The sequence below is a fragment of the Narcine bancroftii genome, chromosome 4 (assembly GCF_036971445.1).
Source record: "Narcine bancroftii isolate sNarBan1 chromosome 4, sNarBan1.hap1, whole genome shotgun sequence".
In the NCBI taxonomy this organism is placed as follows: Eukaryota; Metazoa; Chordata; class Chondrichthyes; order Torpediniformes; family Narcinidae; genus Narcine; species Narcine bancroftii.
Window position 1 is genome coordinate 69268684 of NC_091472.1, and position 14002 is coordinate 69282685.

Genomic DNA, 14002 nt, shown 5'->3' on the forward strand with positions numbered 1-14002 from the left:
CATGCTGCCCAATTAACCTACACCCCAGTACATACTCATGGGTCAAAATAGCCTATTACCATGCTGTATGTCTAAATTAAAAATTAAAAGGTTGGCCACCCCTGGATTAGAGTAATGTGCTGACTGATATAGGTTGTTCAAGATGATTCAGGAAAAGGGAGTTGTCCATAAACAAAAACAGTGAGGTGCTGCCTGCCTGGATCTTGTGGAAAGATAGTAGGCAGCAACCATTTGACATTGCTTTCAAAATCAAATCTTAAACCTCCAAAATCTGGCATCTTTAAGTCATGTTCATGAAGCCATAGAAAACCATTTCATGAATTTTAAAGCTTCATATAGCACTCAACATTAATAATCAAATTTACAGGCCTGTACTCTCTGAGAAGGGGGCTGTGAAAAGATCGGTTCCTGATTATCATGGGGAGTCCTGGTCTAATGACTGGTGAAGAACCCTTACAAAGTTGCTCCAACTTTGAAATGTCCATGCCTACAAAACAAAAAAAAACACAGATTTAATCCCAGACTTAATGGCATTGAGCATACATGGACTACTGGAAAGATGCACAAATAGAGTAACACCTCCCATTCTTCTTCAGTTAAGACTGATTGACTCATACCTGCAAACAAGATGAGGCAGCCAATATTCCAATTCTTTATCAAACATTGGAAAGGGTAAGTCATGGATATTTACTATTTAAAATTCCAATAACAATATATCTTAAGCAAAATCAATGAGCAACATTCAAAGGTTAACTCAGTTCCAAAATCCAAAAGATCTAAACTCGTAACGAAAAAATTAGTTGGGGACTTTTAGAATGAAAGCAAGAGTAATCTATAAACTCCATAAGGATTTAGTCACAGGACTAACAATTTTTTCAAATGTGCTGTTCTAAAAGTAATGCCTTTGACTTTAAGTAAAGTCAGAACTATGCTATTTATCGTGCATTGAATAAAATAATATTGGACATGGACTATATTTACCAATGATTAGAAAAATATCGTCTTCGGGAAATCATTTGACAATAATGTACTATTCAAAAATACAGTGGTCTCATTGAATTGGCATCCTAGATGGTGCAAATCCCAAAAGAGACTTCTTACCCTGGCCCCAAAGCAATTCAATCACTATCTTAAAAATTGCTCTGAAATTTATTCGCCTGTATATTTCTCAATGACCCCATTTTGAGCAAGTTTAGTGACACAGAAACACAACAGAAATCTCCTGCTTCCAAAATAAAGAAATCTACTATTTCACAAACTTTGAGACCTATTACAAATTTAGCTCAGACCTCAAGGAAATAACAATAGAAAGGTATTATCAAAGCACCACGACAGAAGAATGCAAATTGGAGCTATCTAAGCAGAAAACTGTGAGAAGGAAGTGACTGAATCTGAAGAGAAGATACAAACTCAGTTTTAGCATTGTGGCAATGGTCTCTTCTCAATGTTATTTCATAAAAAGTCTCATCATCTCCAGACCAAGTAGGCTTGGAGACCTGATCAAGACGTACAGCAATTTCAGTGCCACCTCTTGTTTGTAGAGGCCCCATATGGGTAAAAATCACTGTAAATTGATTCAATACATTTTTTCTTTGGGTGTTTCTGTCAAAGCAGCATTTTTTTTCTTTGTTTCAGCAGCAAACTCTATTTTTATTTGACCCACAATAGATAAAACTCCACACTGAGCTCGAACTAGGATGTTGATACTGACATTTCCCCCACCTCCCAGAGGTAAGATCAAAAGCTGATCAGCTCACTATCTGAGACAAGGTAAAGTAGTTCAACCCAAACTGCATTAATTTCCACTGAGCAATGCATAATATTGAACTGAAGTCACCAATTTAAGAATGTCACAACATGGCCTTTCTACTGAAAGTGTCAATATACATGTGTATCAACTTAATCTGTAAACATTGGTTTTGGACAAGTAAATACACAAGCCACTATTAAAATACTTGAAGGTATTGAGAAAATGCACATAATTATTAGAAAATGAAATAATTATGTCTGTTTCCATTTACAATAAATGAAACCTGGTGTGATTCTGCCCTTAAAGTCCTCACATTTCACAAAATACGAAAGGTTGACCGTTTGAGGGAGAAAATGTTAGATTGCTTGTGAAAAATAAATATCGTTCAATTCATGGTATTGTTTTGCAGAAAATGCATTAAGGACAAACAGGTATCTGAATTTATTCAAGCAATCAAGAGCCCAAGGCTGACTTCACAAGGTAATCAAAGTTAATTGCAATTCATTTGTTTTCTACCCAGGACTTTATACCATCTCCATGGTATAACATGGAACATGGCGATAGACCACAGACGTCAAAATTAAATGACCCTGGGTGGTAACAGTGTTGTATTTTAGAATCTAATCTTTTTTTTTCATTTTTCTAAACAAATAAACTTGATAACTAAAATATAAACTGATCAGATGCTTATTACAAATCAATCTTTTCATTTTGATGTACGAATCCAGAATTGATTTGCATAGCCAATATCAAGGAGACACTCTCCCAATCCTTGAGGTAACACCCCTGTTGTCATTTGTAAGTCCATGGGGTTTTTGATCCAATACAATTTGCAACCTGGAAAATGGATTCTTACCATATAGAACATGGGGATTTTCAAATAAAGTTGACTGAAGCTGATAAACAAGAGGAAATTATTCTCACAAAGGGATTTCAGCAAATAATACATTACTTTCTGGTATGAGAAATCTTGTAAGTGTAACAATAAAATAAATCTTCCACCAATCATATTGTTTCTGATAGAACATGAAATTCCTGATTTCTGTTTCTTGAAAAATCAACTTTCAATTCAGATGGAACACATTAACTGCACTATGACCACACAAATCTTTTGTGATAATATTATGCAATAATCCCTAAACATTTTGTATCAGTGATGATGTTAACCTATTAAAATGTGAAACTGGTAATCTTATTCATCATTCTGTGAACTGACCATCGATGTACAGTGTACAGTGTGAACCAATTATAGGAGATGAGAGGATCTCCTCTTCTTTCCCTCGTGCCTTGCTTCTCCACCCCGACCCACTTCATCCACCAAATATTCCAGCAGATAAATACAACTTGTGGCGCAGCACTTAGATCAGTAAAATCCCAGGAACAAATCTTTTTTCTATGCTGAATGAGAGGCTTTCAGCAAGGGTTAGTAGTGGGCATCTGCAAGTGGTCTAGGCATACCAGGCTATGGAAAAGGAGAGAAATTCACCCAGGACTTCAACTCCTGATTGCTAGCTAGGACCCTGCCTGCAACGATGGTACAAATGATGGCTGGAAGAGGACACAATCAGGCTAGGCTGTGATGTTCTCACTGTCAAACAGCCTACCAGCATTGATTGCCTAGGTTTACACATGAAGAATGGCCACAAAGACGAAGTAGTGCAGGGTTGCCGACATTCATTGATCCGTATCCACTGTGAGCCACTGCCTCCCGGAGATGAAGGGAAAGAAGAGAAAATTTGAAAGAAGAGGTTAAAAAGACACCAAGTAACGTGAATAGTTTTAAAAATCAACACAAACAATGAACAGTTAAGGAAGACAAGGTAGAATGGCAAGGAAACAAAAACACCATTTGTACTTGGAAATCATCAAGGCTTTGGAATAAGAATTAGCAACAGGAATTTTTTAAAAAATCAAGTGCTTTTAGAATCTCAATCTCACCCCATCCCATCCCAGCCCACAACAATTTTACACTTTTAACGTATAAAGTACCCAGGATAGGCCAGCAGCACTTCATCACCAAACTCAATTTGTCAGCGAACAAATGAGATTATATTGTGTCATTAAGCAGTAACTTCTACGTCATTTGAACATTCTATCAAATAAAAGGGAAATTTGCTGTTTTATGTCAAAAAAGCAAAAAAATTACAACTTTTTAAACAAATATGAAACAAAAATCCAAAATTAACATTTTTTATTAAATACCATGCAACAATTTCTTCCTTGTGTAAAAATTCACTCTTTGTAGAGCAAATGCATAATGGAAGCTCTATTTAAATTTATAACTACGCCATTCTCTAGTGCAGTATTAATGCCATCACAGCATTGACATGAAGGAAAAGAAGCACAGTATTGTATAGCAAACAACATCTTGAACATAGTCATTTCAAACATGCCATTGAGTAAGGAAAAATTTGTTGTTCAACAAAGTTCTCTAAATTTATCTAGGTCATGTAAACAATGGAATCCTTGTATGTAGCATATGGATGAGTTGAAGATAACCACTTTTCTCTGTCTCGCTTATAATAATATACATATAATTTGGCTCATTATTTTTTTAAAGTAAATGTTTGCCATGCAAGATTTTTCATCATGAAATGACATTTACAATTTTGCTATAGAACAGATGAAATGTTTGGATTGGCAACCAGTAACTGATAAGTTCCACAGGGATGAATGAATGAGGCCCCAACATTCATTCATATTATGAAGGAAATCTCATTTTATTTAATCTATACTGAAATCTGCAGGTGGGTTAGCAATTTGTGAGGAGGACACCAATAGGTTGGGACAGGGCAAGATGACAGATGGAGTATAATCTAGGAAAATGTGACCTTATCCACTTTGCAAGGAAAACTGCAAATGCAAATTATTATTTAAATGGAGTGAGACTACAAAATTTTGCAGTGCATGGGGAACTGGGGGCATGAAGGTACAGCAAATATTTGGGAAGGCTAACACATTGGGCATTGAGTGTAAAAGTAGGTAATATTTGATACAGCTTTGCAGGGTGGGGGATGAGATCCCATCTGGAGTACTGTACCCAGCTATCATTTCCATATTTATGAAACGATGTACTCATAATGGAGGCAGTGCAGAATTCCTGGCATGAAGGGGTTGAAGCAAAAAGAAAGATTAACCAGACTGGGCCAAAAATTATTGGAGTTTAGAAACAAAAGATTCTGAAGAGGATTGTCAGGGTAGACCCTGAGAAGGTGCTTCCCCTAGTGCAGTGGCTGTCAACCTTCCCCCCCTCCCCCACCCCCACTCACATACCACCTTCAGTAATCCCTTACTAATCACTAAGCACCTATGGCATCCTACGGCATAGGCGTTCTGCCATTAGTAAGGGATCACTGAAGGTGGTGAGTGGGGGGAAAAAAGTGGAGAACCACTGCCTAGTGGGTGTGTCTAGAATAAAGTACACAGTCTCTGAATAAGGGGTTGCTCGATGCAAGTGGAAGGCGAGGTGGAATTTCTTCTCACAAAAGATCATGAATCTTTGTAAATCTCTAGTTTTGAGAAGAGTGGATATGGAGTCATTAAGTACATGCATGGCCAAGACTGACACGTTAAACCAGTAGGTCAAGGATGATGAGGAGAGAATGGTGAAAGTGGTGTTAAGGCCAGGAGTGAATGAGGAAGCGTACAGGTGGGAGATAGATCAGCTCGTTGAATGGTGTAATGTCAACAACCTTGCGCTCAACGTCAGCAAAACCAAGGAGATGATTGTGGGCTTCAGGAGGAAGTCAGGGGAACACAACCAGTCCTCATCGAGGGCCCAGTAGTGGAGAGAGTCAAGAACTTTAAATTCCTGGGTATCAACATCTCCAAAGATCTGTCCTGGAGCCACCACGTTCATGTAATCACAAAGAAGGCTCACCAGCAGCTATACTTTGTGAGGCGTCCTAGGCGGTTCAGTAGGTCACTGAAGACTCACGTAAACGTCTACAGATGTACTATGGAGAGCATTCTGGCTAGTTGCATCCCTGCCTGGTATGGACATGCCAACTCTCAGGACAAGAATAAACTCCAAAAGCTTATTAACTCAGTCTGTGACATCACAGGCACCAGACTTCACTCCATCGAGGACGTCTACATGAGGCGGTGTCTTAAAAAAGCAGCCTCTATCCTCAAAGACCCCACCACCCAGGCCATGCTCTCTTCACTCTGCTACCATCGGGGAAAAAGGTACAGGAGCCTAAAGCGGCACAAGGACAGCTTCTTCCCCACTGCCATCAGATTCCTGAATGATCAATGAACCAAAGACACTGCCTTACTTTCTATGCACTTTATTTTAGAGTAATGTTGTAAGATGGAAATAATATGAACATTTGAGCTATGATGTTACCACAAAACAGAATTACCATGACTTTTTCATAACAATAAATCTTGATTCTGAATCAGCCATGTTCTTGGCAGGAAAAAGTTCTGGGTGCCAACTAACTTACTCTTACTTCTGATGGAATTCTATACTTTTGCATCGCTCACAATTTAGAGGAAAATATTTTACAAAAGTAATCAATCAGGCAACATATTTAGATTTTCTGAAAGTGAAATGAATTATTTTTCAATAAAATCTTGAAATAAATTACAGATATGTGCTGTTAGCAGGGAATAATTTACCTGATTACAATTTTTTTTTCTCTCCTACAGATCTTCTAACATTTGGATGAGGAAGGTCGAAATGATCAGAAGACAGGTGGCACAACTGCTAGATGCCCCATCATATAATAATAGTGTGTAGAACAGGGAGCCCCAAAATTGACTGAGAAGTCAGCACTGACGCGCATTTGAGATCTAGGGTGTTACCCCAGATGGAAAAAATTAGGCACAGACAACTCACCACAGACCATTTGATCACAGCACTAATAGGCACCTAAAGAACAGTGTTGGGTTAAACCTGTCAGCCATTGATCTGCATGGAAGTGAATGATGCATGCCCTTGGAAGACAAAAAGGGAGCCCAGGCCAAAAAAAATTACAAATTAGATAATTCACGTGAACACACTTTTATATTCTTGCCAAAATAAATTTTAATGTGAAGAATCATTTTTGGAATTTTAATTAATTTAGTTGATTTTCTGTCGTGGAAAAGGAAAAAAGAATCACAATGTCTCTAAAATTTAATAGGGGAAAATTAGCCTGATTTCCACCTGTAAACACGAGTGCAAATGCTGGCCACTGGTCACGTTCATTTCCAAACTTTCAGCTGCCCATTGAAATTGAACAAATGCCAGCAAGTTCAACGGGTGGCCAAAATGCTTTCGTGTTCAGAGCTGATGACCAGAAATTAATTACTTCCCACTATTTGTCATTTACTACTGAATGTTCAATAATAATGCAATAAAGTTTTCTGCCACATTGCTTGAAACACCCATGGTATGTTGCCAAAGTGCATGAAACATAATTTGGTGAAGGTCAAATAGTTATCCCAATAAATATATTTTTCTATTGAAGTTAAACAGATCATTTCTATTTTACACTACATCAAGTATCCAAATAAATGCTTCATTAATTGCTTATGAAAAGTGGTTTAGACCAAGTCTCATTAAAGGAAATATCAAGCTTCAAACAGTTTCTATTTAATGCACAGATCATTATCCTTTACCTACTTCCCAGCAGTGAATTATTTTCATCATTTTATTTACTTAGTGAAAGGAAGTTCCAGTTTGAAGACCCTTCATTCATTGCACAGCAGTCATTAACTGGTTTGAAGAGATTAACAGATTTTTGCCACCAGGAAGCTGAAATATCTTCCTTTTCTAATTTTAGTAAAGAGAAAAAAATGTCAGGAATAAAAAGTGTTATTCTACTTTTTAGTTAATATTAGGATCTTAGCCCTGACAAAATGGAAGTTTTCACAAGAACATCTAAAATCCATGTAATGATTAGAAAAGAAGGCTTTTAAGGAATGCTGGAACAGAGATTGACCATCCTGTGCCTCAACATGTTATTTAAATCGATCAAATCTGAATGCTACCTCAACTCATTCATCAGGAGCACTCCCTTTTTTTTGCCTTTGTCCGTCAGAAACTCACCAATCTTGCTTCTGTAATGTTCAACTGACCTCTTCTCAATGGGTTTTTATTTTGAGTGGGTGTGGCGGAGAGTGTGGAGGTGGGAAGAGACAACAGTGGTACGCTGGAATTTTAGTTCCAGATTCCAAGCCTTTGGTGAAAGGAAAATGATTCTTAACATCTCCTTTGAGTCACCTCGTTCACAGAAAATATTGGCTCTAAATGTAATCATTTAACTCTTTCAGTTCAATTAAATCACTTCCGTATTCAAAGGATATAGCACTGGTCTCTGGAATCTTGACTCTTAATTCCTCCCATAACTATACAGTTGTATCAGAGGTGTGAAGTGCCAGAAGTTAGCAGAGTACTAGATGAGGTCTATCCTGGGCTTTATGTCACTAATTCCATCTCTTTCTATTTCAGTCTTTTAGGGATAAGGCCAAATACATCTTGTTTTGATAAAAGGCCATTAACCTAAAATGTCCGCTGCTTCTTTCTCTCCGCTGTTATCTGAACCACTCAGCATTTCTTGTTTTATTTTAAACTCTATTAACCTTTTGAATTTTTTTACCTATTCACAATGTTGTATTAATTACAAAATATGGATTGCTAAAACTTTGTTCCTATTGTTTCTAGTTTTCAATTTAAAGATTGGACTGACCTATATTTCAAGAGAACAAGCTAGGAAAATCACACTGAATGCAGCTTTCTGCAGTTTTGGTGCCTTGTTGAACTTGGTAGTGCCCTGGTCCAGTCCTTCTCTCACCTACACATTCTGCAGTGCTATCTTCATTTGGTCACTAAACATTAAGATACAGTTCTTCATTCAAGTTTGATTAAATAGTTCAAAACAGAGTTCTCAGTTCATGTCCATCACTAGAGATGTTGGCCACTGTAAATTGACCTCAGTGTATAGTAGTCTATGCAAAACGATGATGGGAATGTGGGGAGAATAAAATTAAATTAATGTAGGACTAGAATAAATGAGTGCTTGATGTTTAGCACAGATTTGGTGGGCCAAAGGGCCTGCTACCAAGCTGTACATCACAAATCTATAATTCCATCCGCACTAAATAATTTCCCCCACAGTTAACACAGGTGTGGAGATGAGTTTTGAAAAAAATCTACAGTATTTTGCCACAATTAGTTATTGAGGGAAGAAATGAAACATTCAAAACAAAAATACTAAAAGCCAAGATTTTCATATTTATAGATTTAGAAAATACTGAGATCTGGGAGCACCAAGTTGAGGCCTGGAATTCACGACAACCAGTTAGGTAATAAAGGAAGTCACATTTAAACAGTATTCTGTATTGCATTGAATCTAACATTAAATTAACTTTCTATGGTCTAAAAACAAAGGCTACAACCTAAATAACATGGTACTAAAGCTAAAAGTACACAAGAAAAATCTGTTCTCATCAACTATTTTTTATATTCACATTAAACTCTCCACAAAAATCACCAAGTTTTGATAAGTTGCTGATCCCATATTTTATAGACAATAATATGGTAACATTTATGATAAGCTACAAATGCTCCAGGAATACAAACCACTGGTTAATTATAGCTATACCATGCATCTATGCCATTGACACCTTGGATTAGTATCTGCATTATTGTTGTACTTCCTTAGTTGATATTAATAATGACAATTACTGCTAGCCACTGCAGAAAATTAATTTATAAAAGACTTAAAGATAGTTCTGTGTATCTCAGAATGGAATTCCTGTGTGTATCCAGAGCAGCCATAAATGACTTTTAATCAGAGGTTTAAAGCCTCTGATTCAAGGCATTATTTAATACTTATTCTGGGGACAAACTGAACTACATAAAAAACACTAGAGGTCAGTGATTATGTACATCTATACATTGACTCGGCCACAATAAAACATTAATAAACCAGGTGAATGATACGACCATCATTACACAAGTCTCACTGGGAAACCATAATCAACTTGAAGCATCTTTAGATTTCATTTCCTGGAAGTCACACTACTTTGCAGGTGCTGTATTCGCTAAATAAAACTTCTCAAAGCTACTGTTGCTCCCTTCAACTAAATTAATCCAACATTTTATTCCCATTGCATTTAAAGTTAATAAAAATTTAAAAGAAATTCAACAAGGATGTTATCAGCATGTAGGAATAATTTGCCAAGGCTTGTTTTCAGTTTAACAAAAAGCATCCAATAGACTTTGCCAATCTGAAACAAGTGATTTCAACAATGGGTCACACTCATAGGCAAAGATTCAATGGGTGCTTCATAAATGTAGAGAAGGGACAGAATTTTATGTGTGGGAGAAGACTGTGGCTGAGTAATTCGGTCAGGTAATGCCTTTCAGGAGACAACTGGAGCAAAAGTATAAAATAAGCCAGCCAGCACCATCCTATTTACAGTGGGATTTTACACCATTCCAATGTTTACCAGTAATAGTAGTTAGCTTAATTTGCAAAATGTAACTTCATAAACATTTAAACAGTGTTGCATATAAAGAGATTTTGCAACTACAAAACAGGATTTTCTGTTCTTTTCTCCCCAAAGAATTTCAAAGCCCTTATCAATGAAAGAGACCAAAAAGCAGTTGAATTGTCAGGAAAGAAATGCTTCTAACCCACCTAGCAACTTGCATTTATATAGTGCCTTTAATGAAGCAAGACACCTCATGGAGCATTTCACCTCAAGGAACATTTCACAATAGAACAAACAATGGTAATCAGGGACACACACTCATCACAATTGTGGAAGATTGTAGGGACCCAACAAGACACAGATAAAGAGCCAGATAAGGTTACAGATTTGAACCTGTATAGATGGCTCTTATCTGCCTTGTATTAAGGCTGATCAAGAACTCATGGGCAATCAGGGAAAGGCAATAAATACAAGTGCTGCTAGCAATATCTCACCTCCAAAATGTATTTTTAAAAGCATAATCAGATCAAAATGCAGCAAATTATCTGTAAACACAAGGCAGCCATTCTCCATGCATCAAGATCCCATGAAAAGCAATGAGATTGAATGGATTAGTTAATCTGTTTCGAACGTATTGGCTGAGGGAGGAATATTAGTTTGAGAATTTTTTGATCTTTAGGTGGAAATTAAAAGTTAAAACAGTGAGGTTCAGAATTTATATTTTTATCATACATAACTTTACATCACTGTGCCCATAGAATCTATTGCATCTAGGATAGAAAACATTATTTTTCTTTCTTCCCTTTATTTTTCTGTTGTCATTTTAGATGTTAGTCATGAATTCTTTCATTTCAAGGATCTGCGAAACTAATTATTTTTAATGTGACATACAAAGTTTAAAAATGCATACTTTTAAAAATATAAACATATACAAATCACAACAATTAAAATTGGAACCCCTAACACAAAAAAAATCAGTCAAAAAATAATCCTTAAAACAGACCTACAATTTTCAACTCTTGAGAAGGGAACACTATTTATTGACAACTTTGCAAATGTCTGCAGCTTTCAAAGGCTGACTGTTGTAAAATGATGCCATTTGGATTTGTTAAAGCATTCTTATCAATAAAATGTAATTGAATAACAGCATCAGCAAAACAAAGTGTTGCATCCATCACAACTTTGAGATCTTGGTATGGGGGCGGGGTTTAAAATGCTTCGTGAATCAGCAACACGGAGCTTTACAGGTGTGTCTCCCTTATTACCCACACCTCTCCATTTACAAAAGCAAAAACTACCTGTTTCTTTAAAAATGTACATAAGTTCTAACAATTCAACCAATATGTAAAAACAAAGGAAGTAAACATATCCAAAATTTATGAGAACAAGGGGTCACACTTGTATATGGTTTTACGGTGGTGCCTTACATGTTACTCTTGTCACATAAATCTGCTCATGAAATTCTCATAAACGCACAAAGGCCTTATAGGTTCACGATTTTATAATGCAATTAATGTGTAACAGGATGGAAAAGCCACCATTTTAATTTGCCACTTTGCTTGCAGTGTTTGAGCTACATGGTACATGCACCTATGATTTGTTTGATGTATGATTTTTGGCAAAGATATGTCAACAGCAGCACACTAAGATTTAAAGCTATGGTCTTCTCCAGCTGGCAAGACTAAATCTGGAGCAACTGCAACAATAATGTTAAATTTAAAACAATTATAAATTAATTTGACAGTTTAAAATTCTCACTGCAAGAAAAAAACCTTACTAGAAATTTTAAAATTTTAAAATTAGCATTTTAAAGGACAAAATAACATTTTAGGTTACTTTCTAGATTCTGTTACGTATTTTCAATATTTTGTGCTTTATAACCTACATTTTCCATAAATAGTTTAATATTTGATGAAAATAGTATTATGATTGTATCCTTTTGTGGAAAAGCCATATGAGGAAGGTTCTCAAACAGGATTTTTCTGGGCAAGAATATGTAGAAACTCAGTTAATTCATAATAACTTCCCAAAAAACTCAATCCCCTTCTATGTCAGTAAGACAAGTAAAGCAAAAGGAAGTGTGGACTAATATAAATCTGCTTTCATTGAATTGAAAAAGACTAGAAATAAAGGATTCCCTCGTTACTCTAGATTTAAAAGGTTAATCTGTAACCTGGATATCTAAATCAGATACCAAAATATTTAGCTAGTGCAGTAAAAGATAATTTAAAACAAAAAAGCTACAAGATACTCCAAGTGATATTAGCAGAAAAGCATTTTGAACGTTTCTGTGCCACATATGTGTTCATTGTTAACACAATAATTCCTGAAATAATTATATTCAGAGGAATTACATGTAAACATAATTACATGGCTTGCTAATATTGCCACGGGTAATTTCTAGCATGGATTTGTTTAGTTAAAAGTTAGAAAAAATATCTAACATTGAGCCTCAACATAATTTTTAACATTTATGATAGGATCAAATTTACTGCCTTCCCTAATGGGTCAGTGGGTTAAGCCACTGGGGCAAAATTGGTCTTTACCAGTGATGTAAAATATATTCAAAGCAAATCAGCAGGCTGCTTTATATTGTATTTGATTTTCCATTCCACTGAAATTAATTGCTTGCACCACAAAACAGGCTGCTAAACTGAAAGCTCGTTTTTCTGTGAGATGCAAAATCCAATTTTACTCACATTGCATAGCTGACCCAAATAGTCTGAAGATTTCAGCTGCAGTTGCTAGCTTGTGCCAAATCAGTTGATGCCAACCAGAGGAAGAAAGAAGAATCCTAAAATTAACCTCAGTGCACTTGGGAGCAGGGAAAAAAATTAGTCAGCCAGGATCCCAGCTCACTCCAGTTCTCTTGTTGCACTAGGGCAAGACAGAATCAGTCATACTGTAATGCCTTTTATAATCAAGAGGTCTGTGCATTCAATGTCTCAATGCAATTCTGAAGAATATCACAGTGGTGAAGGTATATGGCTTCAGCAGATACAATATGACTAAAATTATGATTTACATACTGTAATTTTAAAATATTAACTAAAATATACATTTGTACATTTTCTCATTTACACCCTTGTATGAAAAACATGAAACTATGACCAATCCCCATGAACAAATCAAATAAAAGGAAATTCAAATCAGCATCTCAGATGTTCAATAAGTAAATTCACTGCCCACTGCCATACTGAGTCATGCAAACCAAATTCAATCTACATCCTACACCAAAGTGGTTGATGTAGATGATAGAGACAAGAACAAATGTAGTCAACATCCAAAATAGGATAAAGAATAAATCATCCCTGTATTCTGTACTATATCCTGTAGTATATTACCCAAGATTGAATTGGATTCTCCACATCTTCAAAGCCACACATCATTATATCATTGCATTAAAATAAAAAACCAAAACTGAAAAATATGTTTGAAAGCACATTTGTGTCCTGAAGAGAATTTGTAGGGTTGAGAAATTACAGGGTTCCTATAAAAGAAATGACCCCAAATTGTGCAAATTAGAATTTCCTGCACCTGGTTAATGCACTGCAATTCCACTAAACAAGTTTATGTGTTATTTTTCCAAGTCAGAAGATCAATTCTCAAAGAAAGTACTTTTGAGTAGAAGTGCAACATTGGCAGTACCACGAAAATAACTAACAATATTGCTGACTCACCTCATCGTAGGTCCAAATATTTGGACCTAACAATCAATTGATTTGTTGCAATTTATTTAAAGAGGTCTTGCTTGTATTTTCAACTCCCACCTGATCAACAGTCAACTTTAAACGTGCACAAGTATGAAGATTAATCATGCACTTT

General features: G+C 36.0%; 1 protein-coding gene across 1 annotated transcript in view; it reads right to left on the minus strand.

The window, feature by feature from the left end:
- Positions 1–315: 315 nt before the first annotated feature.
- Positions 316–14002, minus strand: part of bcl11aa (BCL11 transcription factor A a) — a 163170-nt gene continuing 149483 nt past the window's right edge. Inside the window, exon 4 of the mRNA XM_069931508.1 lies at positions 316–487. Within this exon, the coding sequence (XP_069787609.1) occupies positions 416–487 (72 nt within the window). The 3' untranslated portion in view covers positions 316–415. The remainder of the gene's footprint in view (positions 488–14002) is intronic.